Source organism: Camarhynchus parvulus, chromosome 1A (genome assembly GCF_901933205.1).
Source record: "Camarhynchus parvulus chromosome 1A, STF_HiC, whole genome shotgun sequence".
NCBI classification, from domain to species: domain Eukaryota; kingdom Metazoa; phylum Chordata; class Aves; order Passeriformes; family Thraupidae; genus Camarhynchus; species Camarhynchus parvulus.
Window position 1 is genome coordinate 41,298,984 of NC_044586.1, and position 27,845 is coordinate 41,326,828.

The 27,845-nt window shown below is 38.4% G+C and overlaps 2 protein-coding genes across 2 annotated transcripts in view; one reads left to right on the forward strand and one right to left on the reverse strand.

Moving 5' to 3' along the window:
* The window catches only part of TMEM117 (transmembrane protein 117), a 180,248-nt gene that overhangs the window by 141,806 nt on the left and 10,597 nt on the right, over positions 1-27,845 (reverse strand). Inside the window, exon 3 of the mRNA XM_030960265.1 lies at positions 12,403-12,535. Coding sequence (XP_030816125.1) covers positions 12,403-12,535 — 133 coding nt within the window. The remainder of the gene's footprint in view (positions 1-12,402; positions 12,536-27,845) is intronic.
* Positions 14,286-20,060, forward strand: LOC115910267 (P2Y purinoceptor 1-like). The gene is made up of 2 exons (XM_030960266.1): positions 14,286-14,355; positions 19,039-20,060. The coding sequence occupies exons 1-2, from the start codon at positions 14,286-14,288 to the stop codon at positions 20,058-20,060; spliced, it is 1,092 nt and encodes a 363-aa protein (XP_030816126.1).

Below are 27,845 nucleotides of genomic sequence, written 5' to 3' on the forward strand. Positions count from 1 at the left end.
ATAACTGTGTAGTAAACAAATTTTTAATAGCCATCTTCACACTGTTCTCATTTTAAATGAAAAACAGCTGGAACTAGTAATACCAGATGAGAACATTGAATTCTTTGCAATGTTCAGAGCTACAAAATTCAAGACATGTCTCTGACACTGTGTGCACTCTGCTCATTTAATGCTTGTGCTGCATTTATGGAGCTGCAACATAAGGCAAAACAAAACAATGAGAACCCTGCATCTTATCCACTGTGTGGAAATACCCTGGGGTAAGCCCTGTCTCCTGGACACAGGATGCTTTCAGCAACAGTTTAAAAACAAGGTTTTCCTCAACCCTACCAACATGAGAACTGAGCATTTACTCTACAGGAGTAGAGGAGGTAGACAATTCTTACTTCAAAAAGTCCAAAAGTGAAATATCTAAAAAGATCAGTGTTTCTGAGTCATAAGAACTGATCATGGGTGGATGGCTTGTGATGGTGTAAAGCTCCAGCTTATAGAATTTTGGTGTCTTCATACTAACAGGGGTTTTGTTTCTTCATTTTTTCCTATCCTAATTCCATTCACCTTATTACATGCATATATGGAAATTGTTTCAGCATGGAATGCCTCTAGTAGGTAAATGTTGTGAGAAAACAATTCTGAAAAAGACTAGAAAACATCTTTGTGACCCCAAGTGCTACATGATGCTACATATGACCAGAGGTTAAGAAGAGTATTTTCAGCCCTGGAAAATTTCAGGCTTTTGTGGTATGTTTCAGAAGTCTCTAGTCTGAATTTTCTTTTTTGTTGTTTTTGTTTATTCCCAAGCCAGTCTTGCAAGCCTCAGTACCAAACCCAGGAATCACAGCACACACAGATCACTCATAGCTGGTACCACAGTCACAACTGCAGGTTTCTGCCTCCGCTGTCACTCTGCTCCAGGGTGGACTTGTCACCCAGGGTGTGCACACAGGACCAGCCTTCACTCCTCTAGGACAAAAACAACAGCTCTCTGCAAGGTCCCTCACTGCACTTCATACAGAGCAAGGCTCACCCTCCTGCTACAGCAGAGTACTAAAGGAATATGCCCTTTCTTAGCCTCACAAGCATTTCAAAGCTAGGAAAAGGTTCTTTTGAGTCTATTCTCATTTATTCATCTCTGTAGGACTAAATGTAGCACTGCACATGTCAAATGCTGCTGTTACCTAGCACCAATTTATGTTCTCAGTTACCATTATGCGTTCGATAGACTTGAGGTATTACAATGGGTCACCTGAAAGAAGCAGAACCTATTGTGTATCTTGACTCTACTTTTCAGAGCATGTGTCACTGAAAGTCATTTTATCACAATTCATTTTACAGGTTGATTCCATTTAGATAGGTTCTAACTGTGTCATTTTCAATGTTTCATTATAATTTTTACAACCAGCAGAGCTCTCCATCACAGTCATGCTGATTCTGTTACAGCAAAAATGTCTCTAAAAATAAATTCCTATCCTGTTTTCCTAGGTGAACATTGGTAAGTGGCAAAACATTTCTAACCTATACTTAGAGATTTTCTGTAAGAAATCCTTGCATGGAGAATTTTGGATTGGAAAATGTTTGTATCCTAAGTTACATTAACTTTTTTGCATGCCTATATGAGTAACACTTCAGCATGCAAATTCAGAATTCTTGCACTCAGCTATTTTTAAGTTCTTTCGTTCCTAAAACAGTGAATTGCATTAAAAGTTTTACATACTTTAAAAAAGAAGAAAAATTCTTTAAATAACTACAGCCAGTAATGAATTTAAGGAAAGATATATGCCTGTAGAATTAAAAAGAGTATATTTTCTTTTTTTTCAGAAATAGCAATATATCACAATTCCTCTCAATCTACATATGTATGTATGTATATTCAGGTACCAATTCACAAACACATACTAAAATATACTGTCCTTTCCTTCTTTCAAACAACATTACTACAGAATGGACAAGAATGGATGTAACTGCATTTTGTCTAAATAATACTGAAACTTTCACACTAATTTTAAAGCTTCAACAGTAAATTTAATTGAAGAATGATAACATGGAGAAAGCTTTTGTCATATTAATTATAAAAAAAGCTCTTTAGTTTAGCAATTTTTTCTGCCATCTGGTACCACCATAAGTAGTTATCTGTACATTATTCAAACTTATTTTTGAGTTCTTGAATTTTAGACTGCTTGTTAACTTTTTTTTCAGTAAGTATTCAATGTTTTATTGAAAATATCTGCTTCAGTTTGCTGTACCTGGTGCTTTGGCTACTTATTTGAATGTGAAGTTCCTTTTGGTGCTGAAACTACAGAATAAGCAATTCTGGCACAAAAAAAAAAGGGAGTAATTCCTGCCTCAAAACTTTGTACACTGTTACTACACAGCAAATAAAACCATTTACTTCAAAACCTATAGATAACTGTAGTAGGGAAATGCTTAAAATGTGTAATGCTGTGAAAAACACTGAAGACATTCTAAGACACTATTTCTTGTTAACATGCAAAAGAAAGTGGAGGGCTGCAGCTACTAGCAAGCAAAAAACTCCTGGATCATCTAGCACATATTCTGACTAAAGAACTCAAGATTTGGCACAAAGACTCAGAGAGAAAAAACCAGCAACCTGAGTAATCAACTGGAAAAAATAAATAAAGCAAGAAAGCCTTTAAGGCCCTGAGTACTTTTGTAGATCAAATTTTCTTTATCAAATCTTGAAAATTTCTCGTCCCTCCACATTTTTACTGTCTTTTTTCCTGTTGGAGGCCTAGTATTAAGGTTTTTCCATACTATGACTATTGCTAAGAGAAGACTGAGGATTCAAGTCCAATTCCATAGTGAAAACACTGCTAGTTTCATTTTAGATTAACCTAGGTAAGTTTCAGATAAAATAATGCAAGTAGCAGGAATGAGTTACAGTATTGCTCTACCACCTTAATCTGTGCCCTTTACAATCTGGTAACTATTTCCAATCAGTCCATGTCATTTGTGGACATTAAAACACTCAGATATTTTTAATGTATTTCTCTCATTGGAATATACCTGAGCCTTTTCTAGACACTCAAAAACTGTTTGTAGCTTCCCTTTTACAAACAAAATGTTAGAATTCATAAGCCTGGGTGAAAAAAACCCACCACATTTTCTAGTTTGGAAAAAAGATAGTCCATTTTTAATTGGCATCAAACATTTATAATTTCCTATGTACAAGCACATTTTTTAGTCTGCTGATTTGTAGAGGTATGAACATATTAATGAAGAGGTGTCACCTACAAGTGATACCCTGCTTTAAAAACAACCTGCATTAACCATGCAAGTTAATCACTAAAGCACTGTTTTATTTACATCACACTTAGAGATTCTCTTTAAGAAGACCTAGAAAACAAGCAATTGCTGAAAAGTGCAGGTAAATATTTTTAAAATTGACTACTTATCTTTGTTACAGTTGTGTTTTTAGGGTGATTGATGGTTTCACCATCAGATAAAGCAATAGGGAGACATGCATTATTACTTGCTAAATTCAGACATTTATATAAAAATGTCTGTGCAGTAATTTTTCAAGAAGACAATAAAATGTGTCATACAAATGCACGTACTTTTGGGAGGGACTTCAATTTTAAATGTTTTTAAAAAGCTTAAATCATATTTTTTCAGAAAGCAGACCTGTTTTTCTATTTTCTTCCATTTTCCCCGTACTACTAAACGGCGAAAAAAACAGATACTTCAAATTGCCCTCTCTAGCAAGAGCAGGTTAATTTACGGCATTATGGCCATAATCTGGCAAGAATTACCTCAAATGCTCAATTTAATTCACACAAGCAGTCACCTGCAAACACAATGCAGCTGATGCACCCAGGAGTGCAGGAAGGGCAGAGTCCATCATCCTGTGTCACCCATGGGAGCTGAAAGCACCACGGGGGCCAAATCTGGTGAATCCCATCAGTGCTGCAGCTGCTGCTGCCAAGGGGACACCAAACACCTGCAAAATTTCTTCCTGCACTTCCCAATTCTTTCCCTTCCCTGCCATGGCTTTCCTGCTCAGCAGCCTCCATCCCAGCTGCAGCCTGCCCTCCATCAGCCTAAGAGGGAAAACAGGCTGCCTCCCATCTGCTGCCACCACCCACCTAGCTGCTGGCAGGCATGCTGGGGACAGGGGGCACTTCTCCCCAGCTCTGCTCTGATGAAAAAAGGAGAATACAGCAGCAGTACCTAGAGCAAGCAAATGTCTCACTAGGGCGGCAGCTGGGCTACAGAATTTTCTATTCCAGGTGCTTGGTATCTTCAGGGTTTTCAGCCAAAACTAAGAAGGATAAAAAGTGTCAAGAAGACTTTTCTTCTTAAAAAACTGATTTCAGTGGAAGTTTTCATTATTAAATTTCTATTTTTGAAACACTGTTTATCTCAATGTTCTCCTGTAAGCTAAAAGCAAACAATACAGTAATGGACCAGCTCCTCAGCTAAAGGAAATTGGCAGTAGGTCTCTCAGAAGATAAACCTCAATTTTAGGTTTCCCTGGCAAAGGAAAAACCTCTTAGAAGTGCAGATTGCAGCTTTACAGCTTTTCTAGTTCAAGGTGAGATGACCTAAAAACATGATAGCCTAGACAAGAGGAAACTATGCTTTACCCAGACCATTCCAAAAGGACTATTCCCTAACAGGCCTCAGGAGGTATCTTTGGATCTTCTACACAGAGATATTACCCACAGATATGTGGCCTCAGCTCATGAGCTGCAAACGCAGGGCAAGCCACTAACTTGTTCCACAGACTGTTCTTCTCCTTAGAACTCAATAATCTGGGCTAGAGAAAAGTATTTTTCAGTCTTCAGGGAACTCAACTCGTGTGTGTCATGGAAGAAGAAAACAAGAAATGAACACAGCAGCAATGCTATAGCTCCTGCTATAGCTACTTGTCCCTCTGTCTTGGGTTTGAGAAAGAACCCTCTGGTGCTGGACATGCCTTTGTCTCTCCCATGCTTCTCCCAGCACAGCCTCCAGCATCCTCTGTGCTTGCTGCTCATAGCTAATAGGTCTGGCTGTGCTCAGCACTTGCAGTTCTTCCCTCTAGCATCTCTTTTTAGTGACAACCTTCTTGGAACCAGAGTCATTGATTTTGGGCAATAGGAAAAAAGCTCTTAGAGGAAGGGGGTTTACAACAGTGCTGCAACCATAATTCTTACCTAAACACCTACAAGTGTTTAGGTACTACTGAGACTAATTCAGTCAGCCACATGACAAGTACTTTACTCCCAAGCCGTGTCCTCTGCCTGTATCTTGACAAAGAACTCCTTCCAAAACGGGTATGTGTCACTTGAGATTCTGTGGTTTGGCCTTTGCCTGTAAGCTATCTAAAAGAGTTTACAGGAAAATAATTTGACTTTGATTTTTTTTCTTACTGTTTGGTGTTCTCCACAAATTCCTATCAATTCAGTTATTCTATCCAAGAGATTAACATTGTTCTCACCCTGACTGACCTGCATTATGAGAGAGACAATTATGCCACAGGAGTTTTGGCAGCCTTTGATACCAACAACCTGCAGGTAGTCCTGGGATAGTTCTATGGACAAGAGAGCTCTTTGGTGTCCTGGGATACCACCCTCCCTGGGATCTGTGATGATTCTATGCCAACTGTTTTGTGATGTGCAAGACCTCCCTTGCCCTTTCTCTACAGAGAGTGTGGTTTGGAGAATGAGGTTCTTGGTCATTAAAAGGTTTCGGTTTTCAGAATTATCATCTTGTAATGTCGTGGGTTTACAGGAAGCAGGTTTTCTGGGAATGGAGTGGCCAGAGGCCAATAGGTGTTCAGATTCTAAATTGACACCAGGCTTGGCCACTGAGGGTGGATGCGCCTCTGAGAACACAGGGGTTAGAAGCAGAGCACTCCCTTGGGCTCCCTCTTTGATTTCCGGCCAGCAAAGAGGCAAGGCCTCCCCTGCCCGGCTTCGAGCTGGGCAGGGGAGGGGAAAATCTGCGGCCCGGCAGAGGTAGGCCTGACCCCTCAGGATGGAAGGGTGGTGGGGGCACCAGGAGGCGTTGGGCAGCCCCCCAGGAGAGACAGAGGGAGAGAGGCCCCGAGAAGATTTGGGCAGCCCCCCCCCCAGCCAGAAGACGAGAGGGAGAAAGCTGGTACGGGCCTGTGGCCTTGAAGTGATATCAGCCTGTGAAGAAGGAGGGGGCCGCGTGCAGAAGTTTGTTAACCCCTTTCTGGACGATGAAGACCTCACAGAGCATTTGGACCTTTCCCGGAGGGGAGATGGAGTGGATGATAAAGAAGAAATGAGCAAGTGAATGACAGTTGGAGCAGTGAGTGAGGCTGGGAGAGTAAAGAAGAGGCCGGAAAGAGATGATGGAGTAGCTGGTTGCTGGACTCTTTTTGGTACAGCCATGGACAGAACCGTGCTTCCTCGCGACACAGAGGCTGCATGCAGGGGGGAGGCGATGGCTCAGAACTGAGAGGGTTCAGTTTTGGAGACCCCCCGGCCCCAGGGGGTAGACAAGTATGGGGGGGACAAGAGGTCCCAAGATGAGAGAAAACTGTGCTTTTTTTTGGAACTGGTCAAAGCACCCTTAAAAGGATAACCCTTGAAGCAGCTCTGTTCCTTGTCCAGTGGTGAGAGGGCTGGGCATGCAAGGAAGAGGTCACCATGGCCCCAAGAAGGACTCCTCTCCTCTTGATGGACTGAAATTGAGTATTTACAGGGTGATGGATGGAGAGTTGAAATTTGGAAGATGTATTGGGAATGTGGTGGGGGGGAGGAGGAAATGCTTTTTGTGGAGTTTTCATTTTCCAGGTGTGTGTGTGTGCGTGTGTGTGTGTGTGTGTGGTTTGTTTTCCTTTTGTAGTTTAGTTAATAAACTTTTTTTTTCCTAAGGTAGAGGCCTGCTTTGCTTATTTCCTGGTCACATCTCACAGCAAACACCAGGGAAGTATATTTTCATGGGGCACTGGCATTGTGCCAGTGTCAAACCATGACAAGTGTACTTTGCAGGAGACAGAGGCAACATGGCAGATTTATCACATGGAGAGGTACTTTTTGACCAGTAAGTAAGTTTAGCTTTTTGACCAGTAAGTTTTCTTTGGGAGTAAGTTTAGCTATAAAGGTTGAAACACCACAAACTAGCTTGGAATTTTCAATTACTTTGATTTTCAAGTACTAATCCTGGCTCAAGACACTTTCCAATCACAGTGACTTGGAAAATACAGTATCTATTGCTGCTGTGATCTCACTAGACACCTGTGCCTTAGGATGCCAGCTGGGAGGAAAACCTGCAATAAAAAGGCTAATTTGTAACCTCTTACACACTGCATTCTTAGAACAATATTTTGTATCCATAATTTGTATAACCATAATACAATAAGAAATAATAAACTTTCTGCCTCTATGTACTTTTACATAATGTAAACATGTCACAGTTTTTGCTGTTTAGAAGCTACAAATATTCTAAGAGTGTTCCTGTTTTCCACTTACATTTTGAGAAAGAATGATGACCCCAAAGGATTAATGCCTGAGAGCAGCATAGAGGCCTTACAGATTTGGAACCTTTCCTTCCAGCAGTTCACAAAAGCTTGAAATTTCTGAAACTCACAGTATAACACTATAATCTTTGCCAAATACTGAGCATGACTATAAATACGCAGCTATACCAAATATACACAGAGGACATATCAAAAGAAAGCCCAGAAAACATATGGTCAGGTAGACAGAGCTATGAAAGTATACTGGAGGCCTAATATAGGTCCACTGTGGGCCTCACAGTTCTGTAGAATAGTAACCATGGTAAGGAAAACAGACCAAATCTTCGTTGTCCCTAAACCTTGTTGTAAAATTATGCTAATGATAACTAATCCTTGACTCTAATGAGCAATCAAACAAACTAAAGCACAGAATCCTGAACAACATGTAGCTTTAAAGCTTTGAATAAATACACATTTCCAGAGACAAAATTATCTGTATCTTGGGGGAAAAGGAAAAGAAGCAGTAACTAAGTTGGATAAGGGTAAAGTATTGGTAAAGTATTTAATAGAAAGCTATTATTGTGGCTATTAAATAGACCAATGTTTCCTTGTTTCAGCCTGTCAAAAAAATGCAAGGTCTCTGTACAGGCATTTGTCAGATGCAGATTGTAATTGGGTCCAAATCCACTAAATCACTCTAACTAAAATTAATTGAAGTTGCATTGCTATTCTTAAGGAATTTCTGCAAGTACTGTAAAATGTATTGAAATTTCAGACTTTTTCTGCAAAGGAAATGAGCAGTAGGAGAAGATAAAACTACACCAAAAATATGTGCGTAATAAGAATAACCAAAGCCTTTGACAGCACAGGTAATAAATTCACACCAAACCCTCTCCTGACACATGGAATGCTCAAAGAAGACAATCTCAACAATTTGTATTATTGCTACAGTGATGTGACAAGTTGCAGCTAAAGAGAAAATGGGTTTGTGTCTGTTATTTCAGTGACCCTTTGCAGTGTTGAATAATGATGCACCTAAACATCCTTTGGACAAATGAAAATTTCTTCATCTAAGACAAGACAGCTGACATTTGTGACACAAGAGTCACAACTTTGATTTTTGGACATCATATGAAAGTACATCACTGTGTTGCAATGTTAAACAGCAAAGCATTATTTACTGATGCAGGCACCCAAAGCAGAAAATGGATTTTCTTTTGGTGATATATTCTCTACTTAAAGCAATACAGTTGAGAAAACTTCAGTGTGAGGTAGGTAGGTACAGACTTGGAATACCTCAGTATGCCAAGGGTACAAAAGTCACATATAAATGACAAAAATATGGGACAGTCCCTGGACATTTCCAGACCTGAAATTCCTTTGAAGAAAGAAACAATAAATTTGAATTTGCTCTGAATTTGCCTGTGGCACAGAAAGACCCAGAAAAAAAGTTTGATAGTGAGGATCCCCATATCCTTTCAGGGGATTTAGCTTCTTAAACTATGCCCTTTGCTGCCACCACGTGGCCTTGCCGCAAGACACTTTTTGACGCAGAAAAAATAAAAGTTTCCTCCTTTCATTTATGTCTCAAATACAGCCTTTAATAAATAAGCCATGTTGCTCATCTGTTACACAGCTCAAAATCACTGCTTTATTTCAAGAATCTAAATGACCCAAGATAATAAATGAACACCCAAGTCCCTCACTTTTTAAAAAAGTATTCAATGGTATTTTGATAACAAATATAGTCACCAGTATTCAGTTCTCACTACAAGAACAGTGACCTTACGTATAGTCGATCAGTGCCCTACACCATGAAGTACCTAAAAGGAAACATCACTGACAAAAAAACTAATAGTGACTTTAAATTTAAAAAGACACATTCCAATTGGTCACAAGATTTTTATTTGAAATAGTCATGCTTTCACCCAGCAGACAGCTGTACAACGTAATTCAAATACCAGCAACTCGTTCACATAATTATAGAATTGTTAACACTGGAAAAGACCTCCACGGTCATCAAATCCAACTGTCTACTGAGAACCAGTGTATTTACCACTAAAACATATCCCCAAGAGCCACACCACTTTTGAACACTTCCAGAGACTGTGATTCCACCACTTGCCTGGACAGTCTGCTTCAATGCTCAACGACCCTTTCTGGGAAGTTTTTTTTTTCCCAATATCCAACACACACCACTCTGGCACAATTTGAGGCCGTTCCCTCTCATACTATCAGTAGATGCCTGGGAGAAGAGATGGACCCCACCTCGCTACAGCTTCCTTTCAGGTCATTGTAGATGATGACAGGGCATCCCCTAAGTCTCCTTTATTACAGAATACACAAACCCCAGCACCCTGAGCCCCTTCTCTTATGACTCCCTTCATCAGCCTCATTGCCCTTCTCTGGCCATGCTCTGGCACCTCAATGTCTGTCTCGTAGTGAGGGGCCCAGAACTGAACACAATATTCAGCTTGTGCTCTTCCCTGCAAATTCAAGTCCCTTCTGCTACATTTTTTAAGAGATATATTTACACTTTTTTGGGTTTGCTGCACCAAGACACATGAGAAGTGTCTTTAAAAAATACTTTCTAAAAAACCCCAAATTTTGGCAACCGTAAAATGTACCTTTTTTAGCTATGGTTATATGACAGAGCTTTCAATCACAGGTTTCTTGAGCCCTCAAAAGGGCTTTTGCTGCAGTTATCCATGCTGGCATAATGCAGGATGTATGACTTTCCTACTTGTGTGCCAGAAAGGGATTTTCATTGATGAGACCAAACATCTGACATAAAGAAATTTGTCAGAATCCTTCTGGTGCCAGAACCCAGCAAAAGGTGATCCAGAGACTTTGCAAGGAAAAAAAAAAAAGACAGAAAACAAGAACGTTTTTCACTTAGTCTTGTAGACAGGAAGGGTTTCATAGCCCTTGTATTGAACGATGTGTAATCTGGGATGCCTGTGTTTCCTAGGAGCCCACAGGCTCAAAGGTCAGTTTCTCTGCACAAACACCATAACCTTCATGCAGGCAAACTCTGACCTTGGAAACCAGGCTCTCTGGTGACAATCATTTCAGCAAGGCACTGTGGTAAAAGATTTAGACAGAGCTGTTCTTTTGCACAGAAGTACAAACCATGAAGCAAATAGCTTTCATAAGGATTACATTTACTCAGGGAAAAAAAATGCACTCCTTGAAACACTTCATTAGGGCAACATGCAGCAGTTGGGTTTGATGACATTCGTTGTAGAAACCCGCTTTTCAAAAGTACTACACATCGTTCTACCCAGCTTTGAGAGGACTGATCCAAGAGCTCTGTTGTACTGATTATTTCTGTTGTTTGAGACTGAAACTGTTTGCTCCACATGCTTTCTTGCTAGAATGGAGAGCCAACATGTCTGTAACGAGCCCTCAGCCCCCTTTGGAAAGAGCCATGCAATTCCATGAGGACATTATGGTGAACCTCCGAAAAGAATCACAACACATCCAGAGCTGGGGCATAAGCTCCAGGAAAGGAGAGGCTTCACCCCACAGAAAGCAAGAGGGCACATTGTCTGACACAGCTATTTTAGAACTTGGCTGTGCCTATTTCCATGGGTGTGGAAGCTGATGGCCACCCAATCTCTTCAGAGCAGCTAACAGAAGCTTGTAACAGAGACAGGAAGCAGGAATGAGGACGGACAAATGAAATCTGATTTCCAGACATGAGTCAGGCTTTCAAGATTCTTAATGCTTTGTCTAACAGCTAGCTGGTTTTAGTTTATGGAACATTAGAAAGACCAAATATAAATCTTAACATGATACCAATAATAGTATGACTATGTAAATAGGGAAGTCAGAAACCTGCAATGCTCCCCACCTCCTCCTCCTAATTAGCCCACCTGTTATTGAGTGTTCATATTTATCACGTCATTACTGTGATTGTTTCATAAAACAGTCAATGAATCTGCTGCTTTACCTGCCTGCCTCAAACCAATACATTCAGTCTTCATGTCACAATCTCATGATCATCCCAGCTGGTCTGTGCTTATGCTCATTCAGTGACAGGCAGTCTGCCTCCTACTCACCTTTTGCTTTATGTCACATTGTTTACAGGACTTTGAGCACTGCGCATTTTTGTTGACATGCTTAAGATCTGTAACACACCACACCACAGCCCATTATTCATCATCAGTCGGTTGGTATGGCTCTGATATTCTGCTAGGAACAAGGCATTTAATTACTTGCACTGTTCTTCAACTCATAAGTTCTTTGGATTTCTTATTCCTTGCTGGGAATCTTTAGATGCTATCTTACTTTTCATAAACAACATTGCTGTGGGTTTTTTGTCCAGTGAACTCATTTTGTACATATTAGATATGTACAAATATAGATTTTCTCAGGAAAATTGACACATGAAAGTGTTGACATAATAGGAGTAAGCAGGTCTTAAGACAGAAAATGAATATATAGAGGTTCATTTAAAATAATCCACATATAATAGATGGCTGTTCATCTCTCAGCCAAACACAATTTTGCTCTGTCAGAGCACCTGATGGGGAAAAAAATTAAGAATATTGTAAACAAACTGGATCAGCAAATATTATTGTACATAACCAAAACAGAACTATACTACCCATTTAATATCCATGAGCTTCCTCAAATTTAGATTTTTCAGCTACTTTAAACTTCCTCCCCGGGCACAATGGTAATGGTTAAACTCGTAAACCACTCAGCCCTAACTTCAAATCAAATTTGTTTAGCTACAATTTAAATTTTTTTTAAAAAAATACATAATATTCATTAGTGCTATGATTTAACAGTGTCTAACATTAGTCTAGGACTCAATTTTTAATAACTAACACTTTAATCCTCTGGGCTAATTAACCAATTAAATTACTATTCTACCTAAATTCAGAAAGCAGAGGAATAAAAAAGTTTACAGTAAAGTATATTCTAGAGCAAAAGAAACAAAAATAAACTCTGGAACCTACCTCATATTCCCTGCCATAATGAGGAACAGGTTATAAATGTGAGAAAATATGAAGAGGAAGAGGATGGTACTGAAGAACATCGTCATCCAAGACCCATGGTCCTCTCGAAACATTTTCAGACGGAGCAACTGACCTATGGTACAAAAATTATGAGAAGGTGTATTTTAGTCAGTCAGTAAATACATGTTTATACCATAACAAAACCAAAATAAACTACTAAACTGTATTTCTTCCTATAGCAAATTATGGCACTGTGTGTGAGGAGGACGTACTTAGCATCATGCAGATGAAGTACCCTTCTGTAGTTCAGCATGAACAGATATTGCTACAAAATGACAACTTACTTGCAATCCAAAGGGGGGGAAAAATGCAACAATAACTTGTTAATATCAGTATGTTTAAGAAACGATGAGAAAGACCACAGACCATAACAATGCATTTCATGTGCTTAAAAAGGTTACTGGTTCATACATAATTTTCCTTTTTCATGTCCAAGACAACTATTCATGTCTAAGATAGTGTGGAGTATTTGAGGTATGTCCACTGACAAATATTATTTGCCTTCCTAATTTAATTTGGTAATCAAATTATGAGTCTGTGTACAATCTTGTACTGTATGTTTTTCTTAGACCTAATCACTTTAATCATATGATATGGTATTATACTTTATTCTGCAAAGAATACCTTTCAAAGAATACTGGTGTGTCTTGCCACTGGAAAAGAAGCTCTGCTTACTCTTGCCACTGGTGTTAGGTGAAACTTTTATGATATTTTTTTGCTGCAAACATATTTTTCCTGGGCTAGCGTTTTCTTCTCTGTCATCTCTTACCTTTAGAGAATTGTTTAGACTATTGAAAACCCCACCAGCACAAGAGATGGGAATTTGCTTCTGCCAGGCTGAGAGTGCCACAGCAGAAGCCGAGAGGCAGTAAAGGAAGACAAGGGATAATTCAAGCATCAAGGTGAAGGACAGCATCTACCAAGGAGACAGAGCAGTCTGGCACTAGAAGATGGGAAAACGGGGAGAACAGAAGTAAACAGAACAGGAGCTGGACAGAAAGTGTCTAGAGAAGTGATACAGCAGACTGAGATGTGAAATGGTCTGGGATGGAGGCAATTTCTCTCAGCTGGTTGTTGAACTACTAAGTCCACATTTAGCATTGATTAGGGCTAGACACAGATGGAAGCTATAAAGCAGAAGAAAATAACAAAAAAATTGAAATGCTCATTCAGACAGACAGGAAGATTCCAGGACTGGTATTTGCTGCTGAAGATGGAGAGGCAGGTTTGGGGAGGAAGACTTGAGGATCTGGAGCAGACATGGGCTATGGGCTGAAGAGGTAGGATGTGAACTCTGGATTAAGCACCTGGAGGATGAGAGTTCTTTGAGAAAGCTGAGACTTTGCAATGATGTGGGAACCATGAGGCAGGAGAAGTAACAGGTACATAGAAGAGAGGTGAATGAAGCTCTACAATGGGACAAGAGCAACACAGGTCCACAGACCAGCCCAGTAGTAGGGTAGCAACAAGGTTTCTGTGAGTGAAGAAAGGCGAAGAAAGGGAAAGTGCAAACACACATATACATGCCCCAAACCCCTGTACCTTCTACATTTTCACTGCTGGAAACCATGACAGCCCCAGGCCTGGCTAGACTGAGGATGTCCCATACATCTGTCCTTCCCTAAAGAGCAAGCTGAGGCTGCTATGGCAATGGCGTATTATCTTGACTTACTGAGAGGAGGGGCTTAATGATAAAAGAAATTTCCCTTGCAGTTGGATACCTGCTCTCTGAACAGCTGCCATTGCATATGGAACACTACCAACACCTTGGATAATAAGCAGTACTCGCAAAACAGAGTTGCGATTTTAGGAGGTCCAGACTAATGGAGAGAAAGAACACAGCCTGGAATCTAGACTTCTGTAAAACAGATAACTCCAACTTTTCTAAACCAGGTAAGAGGAAAGATTTAATAAATATTCATTGCACCTGTACCCTCCAAAGTGATGTTTTTTCCTATTTAGTTACTACACACTGATTAATACCTACTAATATGTATAAATATCATATTCTTAAAATAATATTTTCATAAATACTGTCTTCAGTAGGCAAATTCTTCCACTTTAACTTTTCTTCTACTGTAGCTTGTGTTTGCAATATGCGACTTCATTAACTCTCAAGCAGGGTTTATCAACATAATTTTTTAATGAAAGAAAGAGTACTTTAATCACAACACTGACATGTAAAAATGAAAGAACTTGAATATTAGCACAATCTTCTTGCACACAAATGTCACAGCTGTAACTTATTGCTCCCACTGTACCAGTAAGTATAACATGCTAAATGCACTGAAACTAAAATATGTTAAATGATCCACATAATGCTCACATTGTTTTATACATCCTTTCACATCAGTTCAGTTGAAATAAAAATGGGTGATCAGATGATTGCCTAACAGGTAAGTTGTTACACTAAAAATTGCAAATAATGCTTATTATTTTTATAACAAAAACTATGATTCTGTAAAATTCTTTTTTTTATAAAATGAGCTAAAATGTTACACTTTGAAAACACACAGAACAGAAATATTATGGGGTGTGAATGGTCAGAAATTTGGAAAATCTATCTAGTAACTGGAATAGACTTGTAGACTAGATTAAAATATAATTCAAAACAGTTCAACAAAATTCTCGGAGTAATTCCAGAAAAATAAAAGTTCATGTAAAATTAGGGCTTTTACCATAAAGAATAGCAAACAAAAAGTAGCAAGGGGAAAAGAGAGTAGATGAGGAATAATATGACACAAAATAAGCTTTTGATTCATCTTAACTTTCTTTTTTTTGGTTTGTGGGTTGTTTTTTTTTGGGGGGGTTGGGTTTTTTTTGTTTTGGGTTTTGTTTTTTTACTCCAGGGAAAAATTGCTCATTATGAACTTGTTAAAAATGTAAAATAAATTCCAACAGGTATGACAGAGAAGAACATGATTATTAGGATATATTTACTAATAAAAAATTATACACTTAAAAAACCCAAATAAATGTGTTAAGCCTAATGGACCTTTGCAAATGCAAGTTAAATGCCATATGAATGACCACCACTGTGTGATAAACTGTGAATTAACTACATACAAAAATCAAGATTGTCCTAACATAATGTTTCTAGCTCCACCAGAAGTTTCCTCAAAATACAATTTCTTACTGGAAACAGATATTTTTATCTGCTCCAAGACTTTGGAGAGCACATTAACAGTTCTAGGGGAACACAGGGTAGCAGAGATGTCAGCGTTTAGGGTCCTGCCACAAACCAGGCAGTAACCAACCAGTATTTTTTTGCCAGTCCAAGAGAAAAGACAACTCAATAGAAGATACAAAAAATTGAGTCAAACAGGTCACTTTTTAAAAAACTAAAGTTTTTCCAGTATCTTTAGATCCACATCCCATAAGACGGTTTCACTCATTAAACTGCAGAAGCAGAAGTAAGAGAAACAGTAAGTTCTTACCCATGCATTTAGCATGTTTTATTGTCCTAATTATGAGTGATGGAAACCATAAACTTCAGCCATTTCCTGGGCATATTTGTAACATTCTAATATTACAAAGGCTCTTCATTGAATCTGGTGTATTCCTTTAATTCTGGGTGCACCATCAAGGGATTGCTCTTTCTGCCTACTTAGTGCTCCAGGTCATCTTCATCTATGACTGAAACTGTTCAACTGAAAAATTAACCTCAATAAATGGGAAGTATTTTTCAACCTGGAAAACCAATTCTACTTTCATCAAAGTTTGGAAAGTCTGATTTTAGCCAGTAGTAACAACAACACATGCACACTATAATGCCATGGTGCTGTTGCTCATTCTGCCCCAGTACAATACGTGTATGTGTGTTGGCTGGCTTTGCTTAAGAATACATGGACTTAAGAGTGAATGCTGTAATGTTCAGAAAAATAAAGTTTTCTTAAAATACAGATGCAAAATTTTGGATTCAAACTGTGAAGACAATCTAGTCATATCCTGTAGCTTTATTTATGCTGTTGGTGGTAAGACAGTAGATAGAAAACTTGCTATTGTCTCATATAAAAAAATGTCACTTCTGAAAATTATTACAGCACATATCTTCTGGACATCAGGGTAGCTTCAGTGGCTTCAGCATAGAGCAGGGCATGCTGCCTGTCTTCCTGCACGCAGTCAGATTGCATCTGTGATTATATAGGCTTTAAATTCTTCTAATTTCCAAGAGATCCTAAATTCTTCTATTCCAGAAGATCCTGAAATAGCACCAAGCTGGTGGTAAAACTATTAAGTTACCTCAGGAAAGGTTCTTTTTATCTCTCCATCTGTTCCTCTGTGTCCACCCTCAAAGTCACTCACTTCAGTTGCAAAGCAGAGCTTCAAGAACCAAGTCTTATTATGGTCTCTAAGGTCTACTACAATACAAAGAATTAACAGGACACAGCAAAAACATTTTAGAAAATTCAAACAGGAATCCCAAGGCAGACATGTGGGAAATGCCTACACAAACAGACATATTTTCTAATGACTCTCTGAGCTCCAAATGCACCTTACACAGCTGGGCAGCTCCAATCTCTTGAGCTACAAAACCAGCTTCACACAGCTCAGCCCTAAGTGCAGCCCAGCAAACTGAAGGCGATGAAGATTGGGGATTTAGTTTTGTTCAAGTCTGTGACTGCTTTAACACAGTCACAAGGCTGCACATTCAGACTTTATCTGCCAGTTTGGAGCAAAGCAGAGCAGGTGGCACAGCTGTTTGCCTCCCTCCATCTAGACCTAACTATAGCCCTTGGCCAGAAGCTCAATAAGATCAGGAACCTGGCATTACAACTCCCTGGTGCAGCTATGGCCATACTATTTGTAGCCAGTTTAGGACTTACCTATACTGCCATTTGTAAGTACTGAAAAGGAAGGCAGAGAGGTAGGAAATGCAATTTAATTCCAAGAACACACAAACTCTAGCCAAGAGGGTTTTAGGAAAATATAAATTTCCTATACCTATTCAAACTACTTTAAATTGAACATATCATGAGAAAACATTACTTAACTATCTATCTTTCACATTTTAAAGAATTTACAGGGATATCTTATAAATGTCAGAAGAAAACAATTACACAGTTTGCGTAATATTTTTTATATTCACAAAGGCTAAGGAGCAGGGAAAGTATAGCTACCTTAGGTTAAAGTCCAGTGCTTCAATACTTTAAAAAATACATTTATAGAACAAACTTTCCCCACCTGTGAAATACACTATGAGTAGAACAGATGGTTTTCTATCTACATCATTTCCTGGAAAGTCATTTGACTGCCTTTGTTGCTGAGCTTCTAGAAAACCATTTTCCTTCCTAATTTTGTTGAATACAGTCTAAACCAGCTTTTTGTCAGGTAACTAAGTGGACCATAAATTTGCAAAGCACAATAATGCAGTCTTTATTTAGCAGGTCTTCACTGCAGCTTCCGTTTGTTATAGTTTGACCCATGTATGTGAACATACCTTTGGAAAAGTCTTGACGTATTAAGCTTGACATGAAAGCAAAGCATTACCTTAGGAAAAAAAATCCACTATTGCCAACTCAATGGTTGAAGATGTTTCAAAATTTTCAATGAGTCAATAACATTCTGAAAAGGTCCTTTCTGAAAATTTTATTCTGTCATCCTAGCAAGCACTGTAGTGGACTCTGATCTATAAATTGCTGTTTGGATGATCCTCATAAAAAGCTTCTACTTGGACAGACCTCATAGTCTGGCATCGTTTGGAAATTTTCTAGAAACATAACAAACTGCAATTGGTGACAGCTCATTCTGACAGAATATTCCAGCCTTTGGTTTTGTTAGGAAAAAAAATCATTAGAATTAAGCATAAGACTTAATAAGCAATAAAAACTTGCTTTGAAAAATATACTGCAGGTCTATATTCCACATATTTCATAATGGGAATTGATACAAAGTAGGCCATAAAGTTAGATTAAAAGAAAATTCTCTAACGCTACCAAAGGACAAGCTTTTAATCCTGGGACAAATATTTCCAGAAGAAAATCAAAGAAAAAGGTCAAAAAAAAGCACTTTGTCTAGCCCTTTAGATTGAAAAGTTTCTGTGGCCTTCACTAAAAGCAGAACTTCATCCTCATTTGTTTTGATGCTGTTTTGTGATCTCAGTCACAGCTCAGTGCACAGCTGCCCACATGAAGCTTGCCCCTAGGCCCCATATGGATGCTCAAGGCAATCAAAGCAATGATGGAATGAGCATGGGCAATTACTGTCCTTCTGTCACCTCCTCTGCTTTTTCCAAAGATTGATTAGTGGCCAAGTGACACTGCTCTCACTTGACAGTGCACACTTTTTTTCTCACATCCATCGTACACTACAGTAAATAGCAGAGAGAAAAGTACATAAAGCTTCCCATATAAGTTCATGAAGATCTGCTTGTGTGGGTGTTGTAGAGTAAGCTGTGTTACCTACTTGGAGTTCACATTTCCTTCAGATAGAGGAGAGAGTTTGTACATTATACTGTGTTCTGAATTCTTTTGTCAGTTCAAACACTGAATTTAACTTATTATTTTTGAATTTTAAATGCAATGTATCCAACTCTGGTTTTATTTTAAAGGCTGTTGGTCCCTCTTTTCCCTTCAGGCGTACCCCGTGGACAGATGATGAATGGCACATGCATGATTTTCATTTGCAACAGAAATCCTAAGCTGGAGTGGTACTGTTATTTGCTGATTCTGGTGTGCCTTTTGACTTTATTAACAGGATTTCTAGGCAATATACTTGCACTACGACACTATGTTTACTGCATGAAGACATGGACTACCAATACCATATTTCTCTTTAATTTGGCACTGTGTGACTTTACTTGGACTCTCGTGGCACCTTTTTCAGTATATTATAATATCCAGAAGTTTGCTATCTATTTCAGTCAAGTGTTTTATCAGATCATAGGACTATTTTTTAGTATTAATATCTATGGAAGTGTGTATTTCCTGACACTCATCAGTTTTGACAGATACATAGGTGCTGTTCATCCCATCAGCTCATTGACATGGTGGGACAAAGAAAAGGCCGTGTTTTGCACCATTGGGGTTTGGATCTTCATAGCGATTGCATCAGGGCCTGAGATTTACTACACAGTTGCAGCTAGAAGACATCACATCATCACGAATCACCTGGATAGCACTGAAGAACCTATACAATTTGCTGTGCCATTCACACTCTCCAAAATTATATTGAGATTCCTAATTCCAGCCACAGTCATCTTTACATGCTATATGTTGACTCTCAAAGCTTTACTGCAATTCAGCAAACGCCAGCAAAGAAGGAACAGACTTGTTAGGCCTCTCTTACTGATTTCAGCTGCTATGGTTGTGTTTGCTGTTTCTTTCATACCTTACCATGTCATGATGATGGTGATACTAATTTACAGAATTAATTGTCAACCACCCTGTGGGAACATGAGCACATTAACTGCCATTTACAAAGTCACAGAGATCATCTGCAGCATCAACAGTTGCCTTGACCCAATCATTTTTACAATAGCAAATAAGACGTTCTATGAAAGAATTAAAAGTATAAAATGTCATCCCAAATGCCAGTACTGCTGTTGTCTGACAGGAAGGGTAAGGGACATCACTCTGTCCCTGAGAACAATGACTTAAACTCCAGTGTACAAAGACTTGTATTTCCAGATGCTTATGTGGCTTTGTGTCATCAGACCTATTTCTGATGATTCAAATATTTTTTATATTTGGTCTCCCATATTGTACAGATATCTCTCGAATAAGCAAGAATACACAGAAATGCAGAGTAAAACTTAACATGACAAGAAATACTAGCAGCTCCTAGCTTTACAGAATTGTCATTTTAAATATTGTTGTCATACCCTAATTTATTGTGAAATAATACTTCTATCTGTATGTACATGCAACATGGAATAAAAAAATGATTAAAAGTTTTAAGTAGCTCCTTTAATTCTGGGAGAGAAAAATACAGCAAGATTAAGAGCAGACAGTATTGAGGAGACTCCTTACAATTTCTGTTAATTATTTCTTCATCAGTTTGTAAGTGCTGCCGTGATTGTGATTGTGCAATTAATAACTGTCAGAATGCTTACAGCTGAACTGCTTGAGCATTTGCAGAAAGCTTTCTACAAGTACTTCATTTTAATGCTGCTTGCTCTAGAGTTCCACTGGCAGTGGAAGCTCATTAACCCAGGAAAGTGCAGCACGTTTCCAAAAACAAACAAACAAAAAATAAATAGTAAGATAAAGTCCCTGAGGATAGTCAGAGCCACAGTTCTGCTCATGAAACAAACAAGCATGGATTAGAGAGCTGTGCTAAGCCTTCTCCCAGGCAGCAGGGGTTCCCTCCAAACCCAGGCAACTGCAGTTGTTTGCTATTAGTGCTCTGCTTCAGGGGAGCCCATGCTCTGCCACGAACTCTGAACTCCTCAAAAGACAGAAATCTGCACTGGAAAAAGCTCTGAAATGAAAATGTGGCTGAACTGCAAGAAGGGTAAGAGATGCCACTACACAAAACGCTTCTTCTCCTGTTCCTTTGAGGCCTTAGCATCACAGTTTCAGGACAGTCCAAGATAATTAAGACTACAATACATTTTAGTCATTCAGCCAGCACAACAGTCATCAGAACATCCACCTTCAAGAGTCATTAAATATGTGTTCTTTCATCACACTGTATGGGCAAAATAATCATGTTCCAGTAATCAGCCACCTGCTGACTTGTTTTTGTGCCAAGTTCCACACATTACCTTGGTAATTATGAAAGCCCATGTATCAGTGAGCACATGAACTTTACTTTCAAAGTTACTGATGATGAAATAGATTTTAATATACTTTGTACAGTCTTAATTCTTTCATTCCCACTGTTGTAATATAATTTTCTCTTTGTATGCATTATAAAATTATTCTATTCCACATGGGTATTCAATGTCTCTTGTTCTTGTTCTGTTTCAATTCTATTGACTAAATATATGAATAAAAAATCTAGATTTTTTTTTAATGATAAGAAAATAATCTAGTTCTGACAATATGAAACACTTTACAACTGTTGGGGTGTACTATTACACTCACAAAATATCACAGGAAAATTACATGCCTATGTGTACTTACTTCATTCTAAGTACTGCTTCTTTCCTTTGATAATTCTTAATATTTCAATTTTTCTTACTTTAGAAGAAAAATATTCTTTGTTTTTTTTAATATAACTGTCTATTGGAAAGATGCCTCCATGTCTGCTTGCCTCCATTGTCTGTGTCCACAAGTTCCATAAAGCTCAATAATGATCTATCAATACAGCCAGCTATAACAGAGGTCCCAGGGTGCTCACACACATAAGAGAAAAAGGGGGGAAAAAAAGAGAAGTAACAACCTCATGCTTCTAGAAAAATTAGTCTCAACCAACCCTGAATAATGAAGAACAGAAGGAAAAAAAGCAGATAAGGGCAGTGCTACAAAACACATCTGCGCCACAGTGCCTCTGCTGGCTGTTCTCCCAGCCTGGACATCTCATGCAACATGCTGAGTCCAAAAGTACCGCATAATCTTTAAAGAGATCCTTCCATTTCTCACCTCAAGATATTCCTGTTTCTCATGATACTCAGCAGTGAATATACTCTAGTAGCTGATAAGGGTTCTAGACATTTGTTTTCCTGATTATAAATGGTTATATAATCAATTGAACACTTTTTAAAAGCATTTTTGTTCAACTAGGCTGATCTAATGCTCATGTTGCCCTGATTGAAACCAAAGGTTTTCTGCAAAGTAAGAGTTAAAAGGCACTAGACATCTGTTCATATTTACTTGCTTGTAATTTTACTTTGAAATACATGCTCCTAAAATGTTTTATTATAATATTACCTGGATAGAATGACATAAACAAATAAAATTATATGTTTATTCCATTTTGCTACAATAAGGGAACAATAAACTAAACAGCCAAGAGCCAAAGTAAACATCTTCTACTACGAAAAATATGTTGCTATATTGGTTTCTCACTGATCTTTGGATTAAATCTGAGGACATGGTATCCAGTTAAATACCTAACTATTATGAGTTTGAACACTTTATAGTATATTGTAATAATGTATTAGCCTACAAAACAGACTGCAGGGTCTAGGTAGCTTTTGTGTATCTTATCTAGATATTCTAACATCTTCATAATGCACTCAATGAAGACAAGAGAGACCATGGCCTGAAAGATTTGACCTTTTAAGTACGTGCTCAGCTATTGTCAGAGAAACAACTTTCTCACTTACTATTATACATTCAGCATGGTTTTGTAAGCAAAACTTGTTAAACCAAAAATCTCTACATTGAAGAGATAAATTTTGCTACAAATTTCCCAAAGTTGCTAAGAAAAGCATCTTTATATTCTCTATTTCTCTTTGTAATACTTTACTTGTTAAAATAAAAATGTTCAGATGTTCCTTAAAGTTTGGTTTTCTCTTCGATAAATGAGTGTATTCTGGTATCAAAGTTTTTCTTTGCCATGCCTCAGAATCACCTCACTTGGCAAAAAACTATAACAATACCACAATGCTATTAAAATACTTCACTACTGTACATTGCTTTAATCTGTGGAAATCAACTCTCTTTAGACACGAGAAAAAATATGCCTAGACTGATTCTACAGCTGGAGGAACCACAGCAGAGGCAGGTGATACGACTAAGTCCATCATCTGCCTCGTAAAGAAATGTAACTTCTCTGCTCCTGCTTTAGAGAGACACCCAAGACTCTGAGGGGCCAAGTCTCCCTGGAGCCTGCAATCAAGAGATGATGGGATGTGCTGGTTTCCTGCAGGGATCTATCAAACCTACAGCCCTCCCAAGTTCTCTTTTCAGGACTTCAGCTTGGCACTTACCAGCTTGGTCCCTTCCAGTTCACATGACTCAGCACAGATGGGGCTTCCTCCAGCTGGGAAAGGTGAACCCTAATCAGGGAGCACTGCAGCTCTCAGCTTCTGCAGTCTAAGGTAAAATGCAGCCTAATGTCACAAAAGGTAACAGTCAAGGTCTCAGCTACTGACCCAGCTGGAAAACTGATGTCCTCACACAGAACACTGTGTGCCAAGATGAAGGGAGCTTAGGATCTCAGGTTTAGGATCTCGGGTTTCCCACCAGTTCAGCCAACGCTGGTCAGAAGACTGATGTCTGTAGCCAGATGTCTTTCCACTGGGCTTCTTGTGCAGCCCATCTTACCTGGTTTTGGTGGTCTCAAGGGCCTAATCTGAACTAGAGAGTGCAGGTGAGTGCACACAGGTGAAATGCACAGCACTCTGCCTTCCTTAGAGAAAGAAATGCCATTTTAGAAATGCCACATAGCCTTTAAAGATTTCTTAGTATTTCTCAAAGAAGAAAAGAATTGTTCAAAAGAATGCACATTCATCTTTTAATGCCAAAACAAGAAGAGGAGGATGGACTTTTGCTGCTGAAAGGAAAGAGCTGACACTTTCTTTACTAAATGGATTACCCAAAGGCAAGAGAGATCTGGGTGGTGATGGTCAGTGCCATCTGCCATATCAAACCTTGCAGGGGGTCCTGAAGGCACCACATCTCTGCTTTACATTCATGTCATTGCTACTACCTAGAAGCAATACTTCAAGTTGCTGATTTGGAAGAGTTGTAAAATGCAGATAATCTGGAAAGGCCCAAAGCTGTGCCAGAATTAGTGTGTAGGCAGGCTTAATTCTGAATTTTTCTGTGCCTCTCAATTTCCATTATAGAGATTTAGACCACAATTTTAATTTTAGACTTTACTATTACTGATTTTATTACTTCAGGTTTAGACAATTGTGCTGATGCAGATAAAAGGAAACCTGTAAAAATAGATATTGATTTCCTGTAATGTTTTAGAACATTTTTTAGTGGGGAAGTAACTGAAAACCCTGCATTAGCAACAGAAAATGCTAACGCATTTGTTCGTGAGATTTTTTAATTCTATGTGACCCAATCTCAGGTTACAAAACTAACAGGAAATATAATAATCTTTTTAAATGGCCTCACTGCAGAATTAAAAAAAAAAAAGAAAAGTTAGTTAAAAGGCATGTAAGTATTTAATTATATTTTTGCGCTCTTTATTCTTTTAGAATTTTTAGCATTTTTTAACTGCCAAACCTATGAAAGCAATTTCATTATCCTCCTTATTTTTTTAATTTTAGAGCTAAAATGTTTAAGCATCATATATGTCACTCTTCCAGAAACTACATTTTCCTTCTTTGAATTCTTTGGAATCCAAACCTCATAGCAGATAAAAGAAACATAGCAGTATTTATAGCCTGTGTAATGTTGATGCTGAACTCTGAAGGGAAGTGCTGAAATCGCTGTTCTTCAATACCACTTCACTGATGCTCTGCAACAACTTGTCAAAATAATCAGGGTTTCTCTACACTATTTGTTCTTTTCTCCTGAAGCCAATTCACAAGCTTATTTTTAATAGTAAATAGAATTGCTTATCTACTACACAGGCCTTTAAAATAAACATTTATAAAGAATTTTGAGTCAGAAAACAAAGCAGATTAACCATGAGGTTTATTTTTTGTCTTCAATAAATATTTGCAACTCTGCTGTCTCTTATGGACACTGTGACTAGATCTCACATTGGACAAACAGGCACCCCATTACTGAGCCTGTCTGTGTTTCCAGGGCAAAAACTGGAGAATTTGCTTTGTGGGACCAAGAGGAAGCACGTTCCTGTGACAAAAAAGATGTTCTTTAGCTCACAGTGGAGTACAGGGGTATGCACACAGACCTGAGCCTTTCCAGACTCAGGGAAAACTGCTTTTCTGTAAGCTATACACAGGATGCACCTGTATATGCATCCAGATCAACACCTGTCTGAGTACCAGAAAAGGATACAATCAGTTAATCCAATCCTATGTCAGAATTAGTATGTGCAGCAATCTGCACAGATCTCACACAGGAAGGCTGATTATTATTCTGCCAGACTTGGACCAGTCTTACATTTAGCAGTTGGACTTCTAACAAGTGACTGTTTGTATGTTTGTTGTGGTTTTGTTCGGGCTTTTTTGTTTGTTTTGCTTTTTTGTTTATTTGTTTTTGTTTGTTTGCTTGTTATGTTGGACTCTCCTTCAGACTTCAGACAAGTGTACAAACTCTCATCAGGGATGCATTCTGCTTTAATTTACTCCAGGAATGGGTTTTAGTCGTGTTAGGTGTATGGTTGGACTCAATTATCATAAAAGTCTTTTCCAACCTAAATGATTCTGTGATTCCTAACTTTACATAATGTGTGGTTTGCTAGTTCCACCACAATTTCCATGTCTCACCTTCCAGCAGAAATAACTAGAGTTCTGCTCAGATGGGATTTTGATTTATCAGAGAATGAATGATAACAGATCTGTTATTTTCATGCTGTGATAATGGTTATAGCAGATGAGGTCCAGCTGGTTTATAGCAGGGGTAGTGGCTGCAATTACAGTCTGTGTAAACAATTGGCCAGAACCACAGTTATCTGAAGAAAATTAGCTTTTAACAGCAATTCAGACAGAAATAATTATCTTTCAACAGAGGAGCACCTTCTAGTGGTCTCGAGTGAACATGGCAGCTGGTTAAACAGTTCTCCAAATAAGGAGAGCTAAATATGCTGGATAAAGAATAGCAATGCATTTTTCTGTACACTATTTTTATTATTAAATTAATTATTCATTTAAAAACAAAGGAGAAAAACCAAGCATATACTGGAAAAATTAAAACATTTTTTAACTACAATATTTTCTGCTCCTCCCCTTCTCCTTGCTGACCTAATAGTTTGCTAGCTTTTTATACAGTTACCTTGAAAGAGTATTTTTGTATGTTCTACTTGTAACCTGCCCACCCTTTGGCTTTCTTAGTAATGAAAATTTGTCTTCATTATACACCAGCTCCAAAGGAAATTTGCCATGGATATATTACCTTGTTCAGTTTCACTGATTATTATAACACAGTTTCTCCAGCCAGAGTATTCCTAGTAAGCATAGTTTTTGCAATATATTATTTGTCCTGGTTACTTTTGCAAATAACATAGTATCAAATGATTGAAAATCCAGTTTTTCCTAAGTTACTACTAAATATATTGGCCATGACAGTTTAGTCTAGTCTGTGGTCTCTTTCAATCAGTATGTAGTAGATAATCCTTTTTGTACACAATTATATTGTGTACATAATACAAATGAATGATGTGCTATTTCTAGAAAAGCAAATTAAGATTAATAAGCAGTGCTTAATGTCATGTCATTGCAGGATATTTGTGCATTGGTGGAAGCTAACTATATGAAGCAGATTCATACTTAGATTTTCATGACATTTCTCTGAATTTTGCAATTGAGTGAAAAATGTCAAGTGCAAAACCTCAGATGCTCAGGTGATTAAAAGAAGGCATAGCTATTAAATTTTTGACTCTATAAACATTATAAACATATTCCTGAGTCATCAAAGTAGGGAACCTGACCTCTTTTTTTTTCTGAACAAATTTTTCAGCATTTGGAAACTTCAGCCCGAAACTGAAGTAAGTCTTGTGAAAATTTTAATACATGAAAGCTCATTTTGTATCATTTTGTATCACTTGCTTAGGTGGAGCCATTAAAAAATAGGTTTGTTGATATAGTTAATAATTTGGCATCCTCCATCCCCTGCTAGGAGGGCATAGGGGTAGTAAGACAAAGTGAATGGAGCTTTGGGGGTGTCAGCCACTTCTGTAGCCACAGGGACAATATTCTGCAAAATACTGCAAGTGCAATATGTTATATGCAATATGTTACTCACTAATGTTATATATTATAATGCACTAATTCATCTTTTATACACAACCTTACATAAGCTTGGCCAAGTTCTCATTGAGTTTGACAGCCAGAGTTTAGTCTGATAAGCTCTGGGTATGCACAGGCTGCCTGGGCCAGCTCTTGGCACAGCAGCGTGGCCCTGAGCTCTGCAGAGCCCCTGATCCCTGCAGCTGCTCTGCCCTGTGCCCAGCAAGGCAAGCAGAAACACAGCCTCAAGAGAAATCTGCTCTTTATCTGCAGCCTAAGAGATGGAAATCTATAGGCATCCCCAAGAGAGCAGCACTCCCGCTTTACTCTCTGAATTTAGAGAAGTCATACAAAAGTGACCTCTAATTTAGATAAAAATTGCTCCACCTTTGGCTGCCACAGAGATAAGGCTCACGGGATATAAGCCCCAAACCACTTCAAAGTCATCTTGGCTAGAACCTGTCAAGGATAACATGAAGCAAAGTGGTGGGCATGGAGAAAACGGTTTGTAAATACTTTTTTATTTGCTGCATGAAAGTGACACAAAACTGTATATCGTGTGAAGCCCTGAATTCCTCAGATCAGGAACTCCACAGACATTCCTTATAAAATATTCGTTTCCAGTTCCTTCTCTCTTTTCTGTACCTCTAGCACATTACACTGTCAGGTGTAAAATAAGATC

Bases quoted from the DNA above. Each gene is read 5' to 3' on its own strand.
- LOC115910267 (XM_030960266.1), top strand. From the start codon at position 14,286: ATGGAGAGAAAGAACACAGCCTGGAATCTAGACTTCTGTAAAACAGAT. The intron at 14,356-19,038 runs GTAAGAGGAAAG...TTTTCCCTTCAG, and splicing joins CTCCAACTTTTCTAAACCAG to GCGTACCCCGTGGACAGATG.